Source organism: Oncorhynchus masou, chromosome 23, assembly GCF_036934945.1.
Source record: "Oncorhynchus masou masou isolate Uvic2021 chromosome 23, UVic_Omas_1.1, whole genome shotgun sequence".
Lineage (NCBI taxonomy): Eukaryota > Metazoa > Chordata > Actinopteri > Salmoniformes > Salmonidae > Oncorhynchus > Oncorhynchus masou.
In genome coordinates this window covers 63,251,843-63,272,746 of record NC_088234.1, presented here as the reverse complement: position 1 = coordinate 63,272,746, position 20,904 = coordinate 63,251,843, and the positions used below count along the sequence as shown (strand labels likewise).

Here is a 20,904-nt window from a genome sequence, read left to right as displayed (position 1 = left end):
AGCAAGGGGAGGCAGAGAATTACTCATTTTGATAACAAAATGAGTAATTATTTGAGATGCAAGTTGATTTGTAAATCACTGAGTCGTCACCTGGACTTGCATTTTGAAGGTTTAGGTTGCCGTTAAGCACTTTGCCAATAAAATTTTGGATAATAAAGACGTCCATTCTCTTCTATCCTAACCATGTGTTATGTTGGCCTGGGGGTAGGTTTATGACAGTCATAAATACCTCTTCCCCCGTTTTTCTTCCCTCTACCCTACTGATGTGACATTTGAAAACCCCTTGGTTAACAGAGATTCTGGGAACATCAGAAGGTGGGGGGAAAATGAACTATATTCTGGTAATCTGAACAATTGAACATATGTGGTGGTACTTCATGAATATGATGTCAGTTCGGTTGTCATCTGAGACATTCTCATCAATGATAAGATGACAAACACTACAGTGGAAAGTCTACACATCAGAGTTATTGGATTCACAAGGAATTGTTGTTCAATTTAAATATGAAATTATTTGTGATGGGATGAAATGTGATTTTAGCTTCTAAAATGTGAGATTTGGGTTTTCATAAGGTTAGGGCTATGCTCAATCAGTGGTCCGCCCCTGTGAAGGGACATGGGCTATAAAATGTTTCAGACACCCTTCTCGCTCCACTATATAAAGCCTTGATGAAAATCTAACTATCTGTTCCAAGTCCGTGAGGTCTGCAGCCTCTGCGTTAAAAGGACTAACATGTCAACTACAGAACTAAGCCAACCTCAGCGTGAGCTTTGGTTGCGAATGGTATGAACTTTGAACTCTTATTCACTACAGAAGTGATACCTCTTAGCTGTTGAGTTAGCAACAGCAGCTGCAAACGAGGGTTAGGAAAGAACAAACAGAGTATCCTGTCTACCACACAACAACGTTACTATAATGTACCAATTTACATCCAGAGACATTCTTCAAAGAACAAAGGACTCGGTTTGGCAACACAGCCTTCCATCTACCACCAACCTACCGAAGGGCAGCTCAAAGTAAATATTTATTGCTTTTTCCTTTTCCAAATGGGCGGTAATTTAGAATGCATAAGATACTGCATTTACGATAGCACAGCTTCTCCCTTTGTTACTCAGTCTTCCCGCTCTTTCACTCAAACCCAGACCCTTTGTGTAACCAGCTGTCATATCTTTTCCGCCCGCTAGGTACGCTTTCCTTTATGACGTAATTTGTAATTAAGGTATGATTCATTCTTTGTATATGTAATTCTGTGTGGTTAGTTAGGTATTTAGTAAATAAATAATTCAACCCAATTTTGTATTGCTGATTCAACTTGTTAGACAGGGTTCGTGAAGATATCTGAAAGTTGTAAGTTCTTGGTTGAGACTGAATTAAGGTGAGGATTAATATTGACTGCTATTGATGTAAAATATTACTAGGTCTTTTTATTTGTTTATTCGGAAGATAACAGCTATATAAATATTATTTTGTGGTGCCCCGACTCTAGTTAATTACATTTACATGATCAGCTCAATCAGGTAATATTAATTACGGAGAAATGATTTTATAGAATAGCATGTCATATCATTTAATCCGGCATAGCCAAAGACACGACACGTTAATGGATAGAGAATAATGACATCCTAAGGAAAGAACTAGGAAGTCAAATCCATCTACCTTCTTGTTGACGTTCATGTCCTCCATCTTGGCTTTGAGCAGCTTCATCTTGTTCATGGTGATAGAGTTCTCCAGGGATGGCTGTCCCAGAGCCAAGCCCCCCATCTCGTCGTCAACCTCCTCTGTGTACATGTTGAACACTGAGCCACCACTGGAACACACATGGACACCAAGACATATGAACAACTTGGACAGAAAATGTAAAGATCACACAGACAGGCCGCCTTTCACGGGGAAGAGATCAACAGCTAACAGAGAGAAATATATCCTGTTCTGAACTGTCCTAACTACTTTAGTCCACAATGTCGTCACACATTCACCCATCCTGACATTGACCAGAAATTTGAGGAAGAATATAAACTAGGCCTATTTTTAGACTGTCTCTGTGTAGAACTGTCATTTTAATGAAGTATTGTTGACATGCTGAAACCTAACCCTAAACAATTTCATTCCCTATGCTTAACTTTTGGACCTGCCACCTACTCTTCCTAATAAAGCACACAGATCTAAGATCTGTATATCGTCTCAGTGGAAAATTATGTAATTGAATTGGGACTGGGAAATTGGTATTGCACTATTCTGAAAGTGGACTGTGCTCACCTGAGTGATTCTGAGACATGGGTCAGAGTTCCGTCCCCTCGGGCGACGACCCGGAAGAAGCTGAGCTGGTCTCCCTCTTGGTACACCAGAAAAGTGACCTGCTTGCTGCCAGGCAGACTCGTATCCCAGCCTTCCTCCCTGCCTCCCTCCATCATATCCTTCACTGGGTCCTCAACAGGCACTGAAGGAGTGAAATATGCTTCTACATCTGCATTTCTTGCTGTAAGGGGTTTTAGACTGGGTTTCTGTACAACAGTTTGTGACATTGGCTGATGTAAAAAGGGCTTAATAAATACATTTGCTTGAACACGTCAGCCAGACAGACAGCCAGCCAGCCGGCCACTCAGCCAGCCAGCCAGCCAGCCACTCAGCCAGCCAGCCACTCAGCCAGCCAGCCAGCCACTCAGCCAGCCAGCCACTCAGCCAGCCAGCCAGCCAGCCACTCAGCCAGCCAGCCAGCCAGCCAGCCACTCAGCCAGCCAGCCACCCAGCCAGCCACTCAGCCAGCCACTCAGCCAGCCACTCAGCCAGCCACTCAGCCAGCCACTCAGCCAGCCACTCAGCCAGCCAGCCAGCCACCAGCCAGCCAGCCACTCAGCCAGCCAGCCACTCAGCCAGCCAGCCACTCAGCCAGCCAGCCACTCAGCCAGCCAGCCACTCAGCCAGCCACTCAGCCAGACAGACAGCCACTCAGCCAGCCAGCCACTCAGCCAGCCAGCCACTCAGCCAGCCAGCCACTCAGCCAGCCAGCCACTCAGCCAGCCAGCCACTCAGCCAGCCAGCCAGCCACTCAGCCAGCCAGCCAGCCAGCCAGCCACTCAGCCAGCCAGCCAGCCAGCCACTCAGCCAGCCAGCCAGCCAGCCACTCAGCCAGCCAGCCACTCAGCCACTCAGCCAGCCAGCCAGCCAGCCAGCCAGCCAGACAGACAGCCAGACAGACAGCCAGACAGACAGCCAGACAGACAGCCAGACAGACAGCCAGACAGACAGCCACTCAGCCAGACAGACAGCCAGACAGACAGCCACTCAGCCAGACAGACAGCCACTCAGCCAGACAGACAGCCACTCAGCCAGACAGACAGCCACTCAGCCAGACAGACAGCCACTCAGCCAGACAGACAGCCACTCAGCCAGACAGACAGCCACTCAGCCAGACAGACAGCCACTCAGCCAGACAGACAGCCACTCAGCCAGACAGACAGCCACTCAGCCAGACAGACAGCCACTCAGCCAGACAGACAGCCACTCAGCCAGACAGACAGCCACTCAGCCAGCCAGACAGACAGCCACTCAGCCAGCCAGACAGACAGCCACTCAGCCAGCCAGACAGACAGCCACTCAGCCAGCCAGACAGACAGCCACTCAGCCAGCCAGACAGACAGCCACTCAGCCAGACAGACAGACAGCCACTCAGCCAGACAGACAGACAGCCACTCAGCCAGACAGACAGCCACTCAGCCAGACAGACAGCCACTCAGCCAGCCAGCCACTCAGCCAGCCAGCCACTCAGCCAGCCACCAAGTCTTTCATGGACACTGACCAAGAGAAAAAAAAAAAACACTTCATGGACATTTGGTGTGTGAGTCGAGACTGTTAGGGTAGTGTTTATCAAATCAACATGTTGCTACAGAGGCTTACAGGACTAGAAAAGGTGAATGTCCTGTGTGTGATTACTTATGGGTGTCCAGTAGTGAAGGCAGAGACATCCCAATGCATCTCCCCTAGCTACCTACCTCTCCTGGTGTTGATTGGTCCTCCTCTCATGGCTAGCACCAGCTTCAGAGTACAGCCCTCAGCAATACTGCAGAAACACAAATAGACAGACCACAATATAAATGTCAGCAATGTTGAAGCTGTCCCAAGTCCCTTGGAAGGATTGGTTAAGCTATCATCTTATTGCTTTGCCTTACAGCAAGCTTGATCGTTCAGGCACGGGTGGTGTTCATTAGGGCACGCAGCGGAAAACGTATCATTATCAAAAAACAAATGTGCATTTCCAGGTAGTCTTTCCCTGTTTCAGTTGGTTTTCTTAAGTTTGGTGCCCAATAAAGATCGACTGGGAAAAGGATAATTATTCCGGAACAAACATCGTTCCTCAGTCAGTCTGCGCTCCAGATGAACTTATGCACACATCTGGGAACTCCATTGGAATTCAAACGGAACGTCCGTTTTATACAAATCCACCCGCTCTCGCCCTCCATTTCTCAGACTTCAAAAGGATGTTTTGTTGTTACTCAGACTGAACTAAACCTCACCGGGGACAGATCATGTGGAAAATTAAGCGACAAGCATTCATGACGCAACCACCATCTGCAATCTGTAGACTGGGTCTGTATCTAATAAAACTGACAACTCACAAACACATTCAATATGTGACTGTAGCCAATTCAGCTTCTTTGGTTCATTGATATCAGGGCTTGGGGAGAAAATGTATTCAATACAAGGAGAGTTCATTTCAAAGCATATAGTCAAGTCCTCCACTTCACTAAGTTCCATTAACCACTAATTACAAGATCAAAGTTGGTTCGTTTACAGGGCATTGCTATATATGAAAATAGGTCCCAGTTAACTGACCACAGTTTAATTATATATATATATAAATAAAACTCTGGTCAGTTAACTGGGACCTATATAATGTTAAGGGTTGTTTTAATTAGGGCACGTAACAGGAAACATTTTAAAATTCTTTGGAACATAAAGGTAAAATAACTACTTTTACTTGGTCCAAGTAGACCCTCCCAGTTTCATTCAGTTTGGTCCCATATGAACACGACCTAGTTAAACTCACCTGTAATCATGCAGACAGTACTCATCCTCCAGCTCCAAGTTGTTCCAGATCAGGTGTTGCTGGGCAACAGGGATACCTGGGGGTGGGGGGGCACGAGAGAGAGCGAGCAAGACAGAACAGACAGAGGTGAGTTTACACAAGATCTCCCTCCAACCTCATAACCAAGTAAGGAATTACCATACAGAACACCCCTCTTATTTCCACCACCCTTTTAGGCTAACCACACAGGAAGAACATCCATGAACAAAAGTACTACAAGACACTGAGAAAGCAACTCATTTATGTGGTTAGAAAGCAAAGCAGAGAAAGGTAGTCACCTCATACAAGTACTTGGGAATATGGCTAGACAGTACACTGTCCTTCTCTCAGCACAAAGATGCAGGCTTAAAAATCTGGACTACCGTAATCGCTCCTCTTTTACTCCTTCTGCCAAACTAACCCTGATTCAGATAATCATCCAACCTAATCTAGATTACAGAGACGTAATTTATAGATTGGTAGGTAAGGGTGCTCGAGCGGCTAGATGTTCTTTGTTGTCTCTACCTTCTTGCCCTTTGTGCTGTTGTCTCTGCCCAATAATGTTAAACCAGGTTTTGTGTTGCTGCCACGCTGTGTTGTCATGTGTTGCAGCCACGCTGTGTTGTCATGTCTCTTTTTATGTAATCTTGTCGTGATTTGTGTTCTGTCCTATATTTTCATTTTAAATCCCAGCCCCTATTCCCGCAGGAGGCCTTTTGGTAGGACGTCATTGTAAAGAAGAATTTGTTATTAACTGACTTGCCTAGTTAAATAAAGGTTAAATAAAAAACAATTTAAAAAAGAACCATAGCCTGACAACTCAATTCGTCCGCTGCTCTGTCAATCGCTACATACTTTTAGTCTGAGACTGCCATCATTATTTTTATTTTTATTTATTTTTTACCTTTATTTTACTAGGCAAGTCAGTTAAGAACGAATTCTTATTTTCAATGACGGCCTAGGAACAGTGGGTTAACTGCCTGTTCAGGGGCAGAACGACAGATTTGTACCTTGTCAGCTCGGGGATAATGAACTTGTAACCTTTCGGTTACTCGTCCAACGCTCTAACCACTAGGCTACCCTGCGGCCCCATTGAAGTAGTCTGTGGTGACGAGGGGCATAGTACAAATCAAAGGCCACCAGCTGTTGGATCATCTAACCAATCAAGAGTATCAAAGCCAATGACATTTTAAAACCGCTGCAATACCCACACGTGTTCTGGCCCAACCCATCAGTTTGTGGACCAATCAGAAGGTCCCGAATGTGTTCGCATTTGGTGTAATCGTGGAGGTCCTCTGCTCCAGACTCATTGCGGATAAGAAACTAACGTATGTAGGCGTGGTGTAATTTGGGACCGTAGCAAGGAGTGTGGGTAGCCAGGCAACAATAAACATACCTCATTTCTAGTATGGCCAGAAAGTGACGACACTATAGAGGCCATATTCACAAAGCATTTCAGAGGAGGAGGGCTGAACTTGGATCAGGGACCCCGTCAATAATCTTATTCAGTATCTTCATAAGATTACATTGCCCAATTTCAGGCACTAGATTTCCTGATAACATGTTCACATTACTTGTTTTATGAATTTCCCACCGTCACAAAAAAGACAGTTCTAGGACACTCAGAGGCTTCACTGTTGAATAAACGTGTGTCTGGCTCCATCCAGTGGGAGGCTGAGTCATTACAATCCATTTTGTCAGGTCAAATAGGCGAGACCCTTAGAAAAGCAGTTAACTTCACTGAACAAAAAATATAACGCATAGAGGCACAGAATAAGTTTGAGGAGGAAAAAAAAGGAAACAAAAGTAACTAATTCAAGATCAAGTGTAATATATTATAAAATAAAGCGAACTGGATGGAATGTGGAAAAATGCAAATTATTTTTCAATCTTCAATATAGAAATGCTACCAAAACAAATGTATTTTAACTTGTTACAAACGGAGTCACGCACAATTCACCAAATGATATTTTGAAAGAGGAAGTACTAAGTACTTTAAGAATATGTTTTCGTTTCAGTCTCCATCTCCACTAACTGAAACTTAATTGTATGGATTTTTTTCCCCTCCTAATAATGTAAAATTAACATATGTACAGAAAGACTCATGTGAAGGCCAAATTACAGAGGAGAAGCATCTTTGATGCAATTAAAGCATTTAAGGCTGGGAAAACTCCAGGGCTGGATGGCATACCAGTGGAAGTATACAAAACTTTTATTTATTATACTCAGAGGACCATTATTAGCATGTTTTAACCACTCCTATATAAATGGTAGATTATCAGACACGCTACAAGGTCTGATATCATTACTATTGAAACAGGACCAAGTGGTATATATAGAGATCCAGTCCATTTAAAAGAATTGGAGACCTTTCACTTCAGTGTTGTGATGCAAATATCCTAGCAAAATGCTTGGCACATAGAATTAAAAAAGTATTGTCAGATATTATTCATCCTAATCAGACAGGTTTTTTTACATGGACAATACATTGGAGATAATATAAGACATGTACTGGAAACAATAGAACACTGAAATATCAAGGACACCTGGTTTTCATGGATGCTTTTGATCAAGTATGACTGGAGTTTATATATAAATGTCTAGAATATTTACATTTTGGCGAATCTCTTATAAAAAAATGGGTTTAAAGTTATGTAAAGTAACCCTAGGTGTAAAATAGTAAATAACGGCTACATCTCAGAAAGTGTGAACTATCTAGAGTAGTAAAACAAGATTGTCCACTATCGGCATATCTATTTATTATTGCCATCGAAATGTTAGCTGTTAAAATTAGACCAATCAATAAAATTAAGGGATTAGAAATCCATGGCTTAAAAACTAAGGTGTCATTGTACACTGATGATTCATATTTTCTTTTAAAACCACAATTAGAGTCTCTCCACAGCCTCATAGAGGATCTAGATACTTTTGCTATCCTCTCTGGATTAAAACCAAATAAGTATTTGATCACAAAAAAATGCAAAGGTTACATTACCGTGTAGTTTACCAATTAAATGGTCTGACAGATGTGGACATACTCGGTATACAAAACCCAAAAGAAAGAAATTCTCACTCCAATACATTTTCACAGAAAGTTAGCAAAAATAGATACAATCTTGCAACCATGGAAAGGAAAAAAACCTGACTAATTGTGGTGAAATCACCCTGATTAACTCTTGTCACATCACAGTTGACCTATTTGCTTATGGTTTGCCTACACCTAGTGACCTGCTTTTTAAATTATATGAACAAAAAAAAAATATTCCATTTTATTTGGAATGGCAAGACAGACAAAATTAAAAGGGACTATTTATATAATGAATATGAATTCGGAGGGCAGAAATGATTAAATATTAAAGCATTAGACCTCTCACTAAAGGCATCAGTTATATTTCAATCCAAACTGGTTCACTAGTAAATTGGTAGGAATGTCTCATCCTATGTTCAAGAAGGGCCTCTTTCCCTTTATTCAGATAACCTGAAAGTGAGCATGTGTTATGTGAAAACAAAATAATTTCCAAAATATCGTTATTTTTTAAACAAGCCTTAGAAAGTTGAAGACAGAACAAATAATACAACCAATTGTGGCTAAACTCAAATATACTAATTGATTAAAAAACATATTTTTCAAAGAAATGTTTAATAAAGGTATAATTTGTGAATGATCTCAAAAGGATTGGTGAAGTTGTCACACATGCAGCTAACACAGACATATGGAAATGTCCGCTCTACCCAAAATTACACAACCAACTAATTGCAGCATTACCACAAAAATGGAAGAGGCAAGTAGAAGGGGAAAAAAGTAAGGAACTTGTATGTTTACCCTGTATTAAAGAATATATGGTTAAAGAAGTGTGATAAATAAAAACATATACCAATTTAATTTAAGGACCAAAAAACTGACAGCTGTGCCATATAAATTGCAAAATAGTTGGGAAGAGATTTGCGATGTACCCATTCCATGGCACATGGAATATGAATTGATACATAAAACAGCGCCGGATTCACAACTTTGAATTTTTCAATTACTATACAAAATTCTTGCAACCAATAGAATGTTATACATCTGGGGGATTCATTCTTCCCAGCTCTGCAGATTTTGCTGTGAGGAGGCAGAGTCATTAGATCATTTATTTTGGTATTGTCCATATGTAGCTAATTTTTGGTCACAGGTCCAGGAATGGACTGCAACATTTACCTGGAGCCAACGCCGCATATAGCAATACTGGGTGATTTGAAAAGCCATAATCAATAATATAATCATTTTGGCAAAAATCTTTATTTTTCATTTACAATCTGTAGAAGCTATGAGAATAGAAAAGTTCGGTACTTTTGTCAAGTATCACAGCAGTTAGAAAATAGATGGCAAATAGAAATCCAAAATGGATGGTGTTGAGAGATAGATGGGAGGGGTTGAATGGAGCTGAAGGAAGGACTAATAACAAGAACCAATGTAAAACATACAGGGTCTGTAAAATGTATATAGGTTCAGAAATGTTGAGAAATAGCAGTTACAAATAGAACTCAAACTGGATGGACAAAAAACAAATATTGTGTCTGTAAAATGTGTATATGTATATACTGAAGGTAGAAGCCTAAGTGTTATTGTTTATGAGTTTACTCCAATTGGGGGAAGGGAGGTAGGGTTTGCGGGGAATAATAAATATTCTAAAATAATGTATATATATATATATATATATATATATATAAGTATGTGTGTATGCATATATCTATATTTACCCAAAAAATATATGGGGGATGGGAAATGATGCAGACAATTACATTGATGGAAGCAACATTAAGCTGATCCACCCCTTAAGAATTTAAAAAAAATTGCGCAATGTGTTGGTCCCATGTTTCAGGAGCTGAAATGGTCCATATGGACAGAAATGCATTTACATCTGTTAGTGAGCATTTCTCCTTTGCCAAGATTATCCATTCACCTGACAGGTGTGGCATATCAATAAGCTGATTAAACAGCACTATCATTGCACCTTGTGCTGGGGCATGCAGACTGCAGAAAATGTTAACCAGAGCCGTTTCCAGAGAATTTAACATACATTTTTCTACCATCAGCCGCCTCCAACTTTGTTTTAGAGAATTTGGCAGTACTTCCAACCAGCCTCACATCAACGTGTATGGCGTCGTGTAGGCTAGCGGTTTGCTGATGTCAACGTTGTGAACAGAATGTCCCAGGCCCATTGTTGTGCCATTCATCCGCCGCCATCACCTCATGTTTCAGCCTGATAATGCACAGCCCCATGTCGCAAGGATATGTACACAGTTCCTGGATGCTGAAAATGTCCCAGTTCTTCCTTGGCCTGCATACTCAGACACCCATTGAGCATGTGAGATGCTCTGGATCGACGTGTACGACAGAGTTTTCCAGTTCCCGAAAATATCCAGAATTTTCACACAGCCATTGAAGAGGAGTGGGACAACATTTAAATCAAAGTTTGTCACATGCGCCAAATACAACAGGGTGAAAATGTTTATTCCACAGGCCACAATCAACATACTGATTAACTCTATGCGAAGGAGATGTGTCACGATGCATGAGGCAAATGGTGGTCACACCAGATACTGACTGGTTTTCTGATTCAGGCCCCTACTTTTCTTTTAAGCCATCTGTTACCAACAGCTGCATATGTATATTCCCAGTCATGTGAAATCCATAGATTAGGGCCTAATGAATTTATTTCAATTGACTGGTTTCCTTCTATGAACGGTAACTCAGTAAAATATTTGAAATTGTTGCATTTATATTTTTGTTCAGTATATATAATTACATTTGCTGTACGATAAATAATGTGACCTACAGACTCCCTTTTTTCTTTTTTTACATCGAGAGATAAAGGATATCAGAAGAACTGAGAAAAAGCACCCTTTTCACAGCATGTGAAATCCAAAGGCCATAGCTTTCTGGGTGAGGGAAGAATAATCTAAAAGGCTAAACTGATCTTAGATCAGCACCCATAAACTGACGCTTTATAAATATGGGTCCAGATGTATTATTTGGAGGGAAAACATTGTGGTTATTTGTTGAGAGGTCAGTTTCACACAGTCAACATGTTCCGCTCTAGCAGACAGCTAGGCTAGGATAAACTCTTTCCAGCAGCACCATCACCAAAGACCAGAAAGACGACTCACTCATGCCCCCTACAGGACATAGCATGCTAAAGACAGACTCAGGCCACAATGCAAACTTTACTCTGAAGACCATGAGAGACTAGCACTTGACTTGAGTGTGAAAACACTCACGCATTGACATCTCAAGACAGATAAGCTGGGCATAACTAGAGAGCATGACACTTGCAGCGCATAAACAGGCAAGAGTACTCTCTCTCACTCTACAACCATATTAAGGTACTTTTCCTTCTCTCTACAGCAGAGATTGGAACCTTTGATGGGGTGGTGGCCACTAAAAATACAAACTCATGAGGTGCCGCAGTTGACTCCCCCGGAGAGAAATTAATCAAGTTAATTTTATGCAATTCAAAACATTTCACCATGGGGTATGGAGAAAATGTTGCTGTTTAAAAGCTAGTTTGCTACAATTACACACATTTTGCCATAGAGGCAGAGAGAAGATTTAGAATTTTATAACTCATTTCACGCACATTATTTGATTTTAGTGTTAATTTTCGGCAATTCTACACGTTTTGCCAAAGGGTGGAGGGAAATGTTTGCAGTTTTTAATATGATACCTGAGTGAGACTGACTAACAAACTCAATAGGGGCCCTGTCTCTATTTCCCTATATAGACCATGATTAATACAAGTTAAGATAGCTGGCGTTAGACTAATGTTTGCTGACATCGGCTAATTGAGTGGCTATCAGTGACTAACATACTGTAAGAGAAACGGTTTGTGCACAACCAAATTTATAAATTTCACCTTGTGTATTCTACCTCGCAAGAGTAAGTTTAGAAAATAAAATAGGATGTAATTTGGGACACAGCCTCCCTCCCTCTTTCCAGCTCCTCTCCCCACACTGAATACACTCGTTGGCTCAGTGAGTGCTGGAGGGAACCCAGTGTTTGAGAGTGGACCAGAGCAGTGCCATACTACTCTATTGTGAAGAGGCATGCCCAGTCACGCAGCCCTGACTAACACACCCCCCCACTGACTGACTGCAAGAGAGCACAACATGCAGAGAGAAGTAGAAATAAAATGAGTAGAACCACAAAGAAATACAACAAATAGAACACCTTAGCCCAGGGAATCTCGGCATGGTTGCATCACTATGGAAATGATAGGCATCTACTATCTGATGATAGTCGACATCCAACCTATTTTCAGATGAGTATGAGTAGGATGAGGAGACAAGCAGGAGGCTACTGTAGACTACTGAGATGCATCCAGAGTAGTTCAAAGAGTCGTCTCCTGACAGAATTGTTTGTCACTCTGTTGTCAGCACTAGTGCCTGTTAGCTATCTCGAACCTGAGCTTCCTGTAAATCAAACTGTAGTTGAAAGGATCTAAATTAAAGGATAAAAACTTAAGCAAGGCTTGGGAGGTGGGCATACCACTGAAGCAAGTGGTAAGCAAGAGCTGCAAGGGACTTACGCTTCTACCAAGCTGTGCGTCATTTTGAACCGTACAAAGCCAATTTGTGGTGATCAATATTGTAAGATATTGCATGATCCTGTCAATTATCTTAGAGCATTAGTCAAATAATGGCTATTGTAGATAACTAAATAAAAGATTGAACATATCTGGACAGAAACTACAAAGATTCTTAAAGAGCATTATGTATAAATAGCCATATCAATAGTATTAAATAGGAACATGATTTGTGAGGCAAATCAGTGTCCACAGATTCAGTTACTGGTACCATTTACCACACCACTGACAACCGTAGAGAACATATTGACTCCCCTCTACCTCTTCCGATAGGTTTTAATATTGTATGACAGCCTGAGGAAGAACATGCATAGCTGCATCATAAAACGCCTACTTTATTTTTTACAACCTCCATCACTCTACACACAATCTGCATCCCAAACGGCACCCTATTCCCCTATGGGCCCCGGTAAAAAAAAAAGTAGTGTACTATATAGGGAATAGGATGCCATTTGGGACGCACCCGATGTTCCTCTCCCGAACGCCTCCATCCCCCCGGCTGTACTTCATCACTACTAAACACACTGGCTCCCAGAGCCTCCCACCTCACCAGGCCCAGCTCAGCCGTGGCTGGATTGATGAGGACGTTTGGGGCCTTTAATATCCTAAACGTGCAGTGCTCTATCGAGCTCTCAAGGAAGACGGACGGAGGAGGCCGAATAAATGATGAAAGTGAAGTGCTTGGATTAAATAAGGTTTAACGTGTGTGGAAAGCCAACTAGCCAGAGCCCTTGTCTGCTTGGCCGGAGGAGCAGGGCTATATACTAAGTCTGATGCTGTGAGGATATAAATGTTTCTACTAAAACAGAAAGCCATTCTTTGCAATGGAATACATTTGTATCCATCCCTCTTCTTGGCTTAGAAAAGTATTTTGCACTGCTTGGCTCATCTTCTGTGCAAGAAGAAGGTGAACATCAACATACCTATTATTCTAGGCAGCCAGGATTAGTATTGCATTGAGTCTGAGCTTATTCATAGATCATTTTCAATTGGCCATTTTTCAGGTCGCATTTCACCAGACAGTGTTAGACAGGGAGGGAGCCTATCCTGCTTAAGTAAAGGAAGGGGAAAGAGGACAGCCTTGTATCCTACATGCTGGGTTAGTAGGAGTCACTACTGTACTGTTATATACACCGTACCTTCCAGCCTCTGGATCTTAGCCTTGACAGAGATGACTGTCTCGATGGGCAAGACACGCAGCTCAAAGCAGGTCCCCGTCAAAGTTTCGATGAACAGCTCCATGGTCTCGTAGAACGGCAACTTGTACTGGAAGGTGCCCACACTGTCGTCGTTATAGATAGGCGGCTCCTTTCTGTCCGGCATCCTGGTGAGGTCAGGACTGCTTTAGGGGAGGGGTGGGTGGGAGGGGCGGCGGCCCAGGGGGGGGGAGAGGGGGATGGGTGTTCTCCGTTGTCACCACGGTAACACATCATGCAGGAAGCCCCAAGCTGTGGAGAAAGAGAGGTCTCAGTATCTTGACCTTTATTCTAAGTCCAAGGTCATCCGTTCTGCTCCTCATACAGACACCATGAGGCAAGAGAAAAACAGTGATTCTGAGTGGCGTAGCAGTCTAAGGCACTGCATCTCAGTGCTATAGGCGTCACTACAGACCCTGGTTCGATTCCAAGCTGTATCACAACCGGCCGTGATTGGGAGTCGTACAATTGGCCCAGCGTGGTCCGAGTTAGGGTTGGCCGTCATTCTAAATAAGAACTGTCTTGCATAGTTAAATAAAAAAGTAAGTAGGGAAGGAGGGGTGGAGTTGACATGCCTGTATGAACCTGGTAAGGTAAGGAGTCCTTTACTTCCCTGACAACAATCAACTATCAACATGAAACATCTAGGTCCTACATAATGTCTAGGTCCTACACAAGGAGGCCTAACCCCTCTGTTAATACGAGTGAGCAGAATGCAAAGCATTTCATTATGTCATTCGGAAGAAATGCGTATTAAAATATTATCACACCAAGACACACTGAAATGTCACCAACTCTGTCACCTTAAATAGGCATAGGTCTATATGAGAGACCAATAGTTCAGATCAAGAAATTACAGTACAATTTTAGTGACAAGTGTAAATCTTTATAAGCACCTTCATGAAACATTCTACAGAGAACAAGGCCCAGGCCACAGCTCCTGGCTGCAATATAGTCAGCTGTTAGCCTATATAAAGCCATTGGGAGGAGTATGTGGTGTCAAACACAGACAGCTCTCTGCAGGCACTGTGGCAGGCCTCTTGACAGTTAACCCGTATTTTATGTGACTGTAGTAACATTTAATTTTAAAAGCATGCAAATGTAAAGTTGTGGGCTGATTGATAGGCAAACAACTAGAGATCCCTTTCACACCAACACTGTAAAGACCACATTAACTGTATTCCCAATGTTTAAGGCTATATTATACCATTTTAACAGTCAGCTGCCCTAAATGTGTGTCAATCGTGAAAACAAAGGGTCTTGATATTGCCTTTATCAGTGGCTTGCTTGTTACACATGGCAAATACTTGACAAAGGATGTTAGCTTTCAAGTTAACACACGACCAGACAGCAAGCTTTTCTCTGTGTCTCACCAGAAACCCTAGCGTTTTGAACTCACCTTAGCAGCATCCCAAGACTAGCTGGCAAGAGTACACCGGCGATGGCTGTCGTCCCAAGACTACAAATACTCCGTATGTTAGCTAGCTTGACACAAAATAGCATAAATAAAAGACAGTAGTAGCGAACTAAATACACTCATTATTTAGCTAGCTAGCAAGTTCGTTAATCTAACTAAATATGTTGCCGCTAGCTAGCTAGCGAGCTAACCAGTTTAGCAACCCAAACAATGGCTACCTTGCTTGGGTCGATGGCTGGCTAGCAAGCTGCTTCGCCTACTCTCCTCTTCAGATTCAACATTGTAGATTAGAATCAAAAGGGTCTGCTTATCTTCATGCTTAAATAGAAAAAGGAAAGCTTGAAAGCTTCCCTTATTGCCCATGAACTGTGATAGATTGGTAAACCTTTCGGTTTTCGTGAACTCTACTCATCTCACCTGTCAAAAAACAGGAGGCTCCTGAACCAGCCCATTGTGACTCTCTTGATTGACAACAAAGGCATCTAATGACGCAACGTGAAAAGTCGAGGTGAACCAATGAGGAGTACACAGACACGGGACCAATATTGTTTGGTCACAGAGACTGACCCTTTCTGCTTCAACAAGAACACTGGCTTCAGAGTTACAAATAATGGAATAATGCAAACGGTTGTCTCTCTACATTACAATAACTGGAAGTGTAAACTCTAAGGCTTCATGCCACAATGACTAACACCACAATGACTAACGCCCTGTAGCACTCACATCTGTAATCATGAAGTGCTTTGAACGAGACACTCCAATTTGCATACCGCCCCAACAGATACAAAGACAACAATGTCAACACTGCTCTCACCTACCTAGATAAGGCAAATATCAAAGTGAGAATGATTGTCATTGACTACAGCCCAGCGTTCAGCACCATTGCCCCTCCAAGCTCATCACCAATCTTAAGACCATGGGACTGAACAACTCCCTCTGCAGCTGGATCCTGCGCATTATGCCCTGAATATATTTTACCATGCCCACAAATCTGCTCCTTTTATTCTTTGTCCCCAACGCTCTAGGCGACCAGTTTTGATAGCCTTTAGCCGCACCCTCATACTACTACTCCTCTGTTCCGTGGCTGATGTGGAGGTAAATCCAGGCCGTGCATGTCCCCAGGCACCCTCATTTGTTGACTTCTGTGATCGAAAAAGCCTTGGTTTCATGCATGTCAACATCAGAAGCCTCCTCCCTAAGTTTGTTTTACTCACTGCTTTAGCACACTGCCAACCCTGATGTCCTTGCCGTGTCTGAATCCTGGCTTAGGAAGGCCACCAAAAATTGAGATTTCCATACCCAACTATAACATTTTCCATCAAGATAGAACTGCCAAAGGGGGAGGAGTTGCAATCTACTGCAAAGATTGCCTGCAGAGTTCTGTCCTACTATCCAGGTCCATACCCAAACAGTTCGAACTACTAATTTTAAAAATAACTCTCCAGAAATAAGTCTCTCACTGTGGCCGCCTGCTCCCAACATCCCTCAGCTCCCAGCTGTGCCCTGGACACCATTTGTGAATTGATCGCCCCCCATCTAGCTTCAGAGTTTGTTCTGTTAGGTGACCTAAACTGGGATATGCTTAACACCCCGTCCTACCGCTGTCTTCAACCAGGATCTCAGCAATCACTGCCTCATTGCTTGTCTCCGCTACAGGTCCGCAGTCAAAACGACCACCCCTCATCACTGTCAAACGCTCCCTAAAACACTTCTGCGAGCAGGCCTTTCTAATCGACCTGGCCCGGGTATCCTGGAAGGATATTGACCTCATCCCGTCAGTTGAGGATGCCTGGTCGTTCTTTAAAAGTAACTTCCTCACCATCTTAGATAGGCATGCTCCATTAAAAAAAAATGCAGAACTAAGAACAGATATAGCCCTTGGTTCACTCCAGACCTGACTGCCCTCGACAAGCACAAAAACATCCTGTGGCAGACAGCAATAGCATCGAATAGTCCCCGCGATATGCAACTGTTCAGGGAAGTCAGGAACCAATACACGCAGTCAGGAAAGCAAAGGCCAGCTTCTTCAAGCAGAAATTTCTATCCTGTAGCTCTAACTCCTAAAAGTTCTGGGACATTGTAAAGTCCATGGAGAACAAGAGCACCTCCTCCCAGCTGCCCACTGCACTGAGGCTAGGGAACATGGTCAACGCCGATAAATCCATGATTATCGAAAACTTCAACAAGCATTTCTCAACGGCTGGCCATGCCTTCCTCCTGGCTACTCTAACATTGGCCAACAGCCATCGATAAAACTCCTTCATACAGACCTTCTCCAGATCCTTCAGGTTTCAGGGCTGTCACTCGGCAATACGGACCTTCAGCTCCCTTCAAAGATTTTATTTTGGGTTCAGGTCTGGAGACTGGCTAGGCGACTCCAGGACCTTGAGATGCTTCTTACGGAGCCACTCCTTAGTTGCCCCGGCTGTGTGTTTCAGGTCGTTGTCATGCTGGAAGACCCAGCCACAACCCATCTTCAATGCTCTTACTGAGGGAAGGAGGTTGTTGGCCTTCTCGCGATACATGGCCCCATCCATCCTCCCCTCAATATGGTGCAGTCGTCCTGTCCACTTTGCTGAAAAACATCCCCAAAGAATGATGTTTCCACCTCCATGCTTCACGTTGGGATGGTGTTCTTGGGGTTGTACTCACCCTTCTTGCTCCAAACACGGCGATTGGAGTTTAGACCAAAAAGCTCTATTTTTGTCTCATCAGACCACACAACCTTCTTCCATTCTTCACTTCTAATGTAACTCTATGGCAGCATCCAAGGGGCTAGAACTTTCAAACTCTACCCTTACTTGGAGGTGACATAGTGTCCTCATGAGTGACAGAACACTGAGCTAATCACGGCGCAATGCTCCATATTTTCTGCTTGATTGCCCCACCACCACAGAAAGCACTGAACTAGGCTGAAACACCTGCATTTTGGAGCTGCCTTACTCAAGAAAACAAAAAAGAGACCATGTTTGTATGCAGCTTGATTAACTCAATGATATAAACTCAGCAAAAAATGAAACGTCTTCTAAATGTCAACTGCGTTTATTTTCAGCCAACTTAACATGTGTAAATATTTGTATGAACATAAGATTCAACAACTGAGACATGAACTGAACAAGTTCCACGGACATGTGACGATTACAAATGGAATAATGTGTCCCTGAACAAATGGGGGGTCAAAATCTAAAATAACAGTCAGTATCTGGTGTGGCCACCAGCTGCATTAAGTACTGCAGTGCATCTCCTCCTCATGGACTGCACCAGATTTGCCAGTTCTTGCTGTGAGATGTCACCCCACTCTTCACCAAGGCACCTGCAAGTTCCCGGACTTTTCTAGGGGGGAATGGCCCTAGCCCTCACCATCCAATCCAACAGGTCCCAGACGTGCTCAATGGGATTGAGATCCGGGCTCTTCGCTGGCCATGGCAGAACACTGACATTCCTGTCTTGCAGGAAATCACGCACAGAACGAGCAGTATGGCTGGTAGCATTGTCATGCTGGAGGGTCATGTCAGGATGAGTTTGCAGGAAGGGTACCACATGAGGGAGGAGGATGTGTTCCCTGTAATGCACAGCATTGAGATTGCCTGCAATGACAACAAGCTCAGTCCGATGATGCTGTGACACACCGCCCCAGACCATGATGGACCCCTCCATCTCCAAATCGATCCCGCTCCAGAGTACAGGCCTCGGTGTAACGCTTAATCCTGAGACGATAAACGTGAATCCGACCATCACCCCTGGTGAGACAAAACTGTGACTCGTCAGTGAAGAGCACTTTTTACCAGTCCTGTCTGGTCCAGCGATGGTGGGTTTGTGCCCATAGCGACGTTTTTGCCGGTGATGTCTGGTGAGGACCTGCCTTACAACAGGCCTACAAGCCCTCAGTCCAGCCTCTCTCAGCCTATTGCGGACAGTCTGAGCACTGATGGAGGGATTTTGCGTTCCTGGTGTAACTCGGACCGTTGATGTTGCCATACTGTACCTGTCCCACGTGTGATGTTCAGATGTAACGATCTTGTGCAGGTGTTGTTACGCGTGGTCTGCCACTGCGAGGAAGATCAGCTGTCCGCCCTGTTTCCCTGTAGTGCTGTCTTAGCCGTCTCACAGTACCGACATCTGCAGTCCTCATACCTCCTTGCAGCGTGCCTAAGGTTCGTTCACACAGATGAGCAGGGACCCTGTGCATCTTTCTTTTGGGGGTTTTCAGTCATTAGAAATGCCTCTTTAAAGTCTTTACACATGCAAAACAGGAAAGCCCCCCCCCCTGCCCCCAAAAAACAACATTTTTTTTCTTTCTAAGAATGCGTGGGGCAGAGCCCTGAATGATGGGTCACTACTGGTTCTCTATCAGGCGGTGTGAATGGAAGGTCCGGAAAATCGTGAAAGACTACAACCACCAGAGACATGGACTGTCCTCTCTGCTTCCACATGACAAAGGGGTACTGATGCATCAATTCTGACACCAATAGACTGCTGAACAGCTTCTATCCCCATGCCACAAGACTGTTAAATAGCTAACAAAATGGCGAGAAGGACTTGACCCCTGTATTTAATTCTTATTTTGCACTCTCTCTATACACACACTCACAGGGCCCTACACAGTTACACACAGTGATACTCCAACACACATACACGCACATACATTTATAGACTCTACACACGAACACCCACTCAAATAAAATCATCATATACTGTATGCTGCTGCTACTGTTTATCATATATCCGGATGCCTAGTCACCTTAGCCATATATATATATATATTTTTTACCTTTATTTAACTAAGCAAGTCAGTTAAGAACAAATTCTTATTTTCAATGACGGCCTAGGAACTGTGGGTTAACTGCCTTGTTCATGGGCAGAATGACAGATTTTTACCTTGTCAGCCCGGGAATTCGATCATGCAACCTTTTGGTTCCTAGTCCAACGCTCTAACCTCTAGGCTACCTGCCTACATACAGTATCTACCTCTAGCGATCCAGCATCCCTGCACATTATAAATATGGTACTGGTACTGACCCTGTATATAGTCTGCCGACATATTTAATCTTGTTTTTCTTATACGAGATATAAGAAAACATGTTTTTGTTTCACCTTATTTGTAGTATTACATTGTTATTATTGCATTTTGAGTTTTCAATTAAGGCATGTAACTGTACTTGAGCATGACATTAAAACTTGGAAATTGAAACTTAAATACCATCCGTGATAGATTTTAATTGATCAAAGTATAGATGTTCCTTATTATTCTAAAATGTAGCAGAATCCTCTTTTTTTTAACCTTTATTTTACTAGGCAAGTCAGTTAAGAACAAATTCTTATTTTCAATGACGGCCTAGGAACAGTGGGTTAACTGCCTGTTCAGGGGCAGAACGACAGATTTTGTACCTTGTCAGCTCGGGGATTTGAACTTGCAACCTTTCGGTTACTAGTCCAAAGCTCTAACCACTAGGCTACACTGCCTCTAAATGCACCAGTGCAGTTAGTCAACATTTAAAAGTTGATTAGAGATGGCAGTGAAGCTTATGTATTAGTAGAATTGTTATAAAAGGATAGGAACCATGGAAATGAAGTCACAGTGGACCCGAGTAACAGCTATGTTC

The 20,904-nt window shown here is 43.1% G+C and overlaps 1 protein-coding gene across 2 annotated transcripts in view; it reads right to left on the bottom strand.

Annotated features, from left to right (window-relative positions):
• The window catches only part of LOC135511176 (AN1-type zinc finger protein 4-like), a 36,077-nt gene extending 20,338 nt beyond the window's left edge, over window positions 1-15,739 (bottom strand). Inside the window, exons 1-6 of one of the 2 annotated variants that reach the window (XM_064932780.1) lie at window positions 15,284-15,739; window positions 13,828-14,136; window positions 5,046-5,121; window positions 3,991-4,058; window positions 2,258-2,477; window positions 1,658-1,808 (exon numbers count right to left, since the gene is read on the bottom strand). In XM_064932780.1, the coding sequence (XP_064788852.1) occupies window positions 1,658-1,808; window positions 2,258-2,477; window positions 3,991-4,058; window positions 5,046-5,121; window positions 13,828-14,011 (699 nt within the window). In that variant the 5' untranslated portion in view covers window positions 14,012-14,136; window positions 15,284-15,739. The remainder of the gene's footprint in view (window positions 1-1,657; window positions 1,809-2,257; window positions 2,478-3,990; window positions 4,059-5,045; window positions 5,122-13,827; window positions 14,137-15,283) is intronic. The other variant, XM_064932781.1, reaches the window with a different exon arrangement.
• Window positions 15,740-20,904: the final 5,165 nt, after the last annotated feature.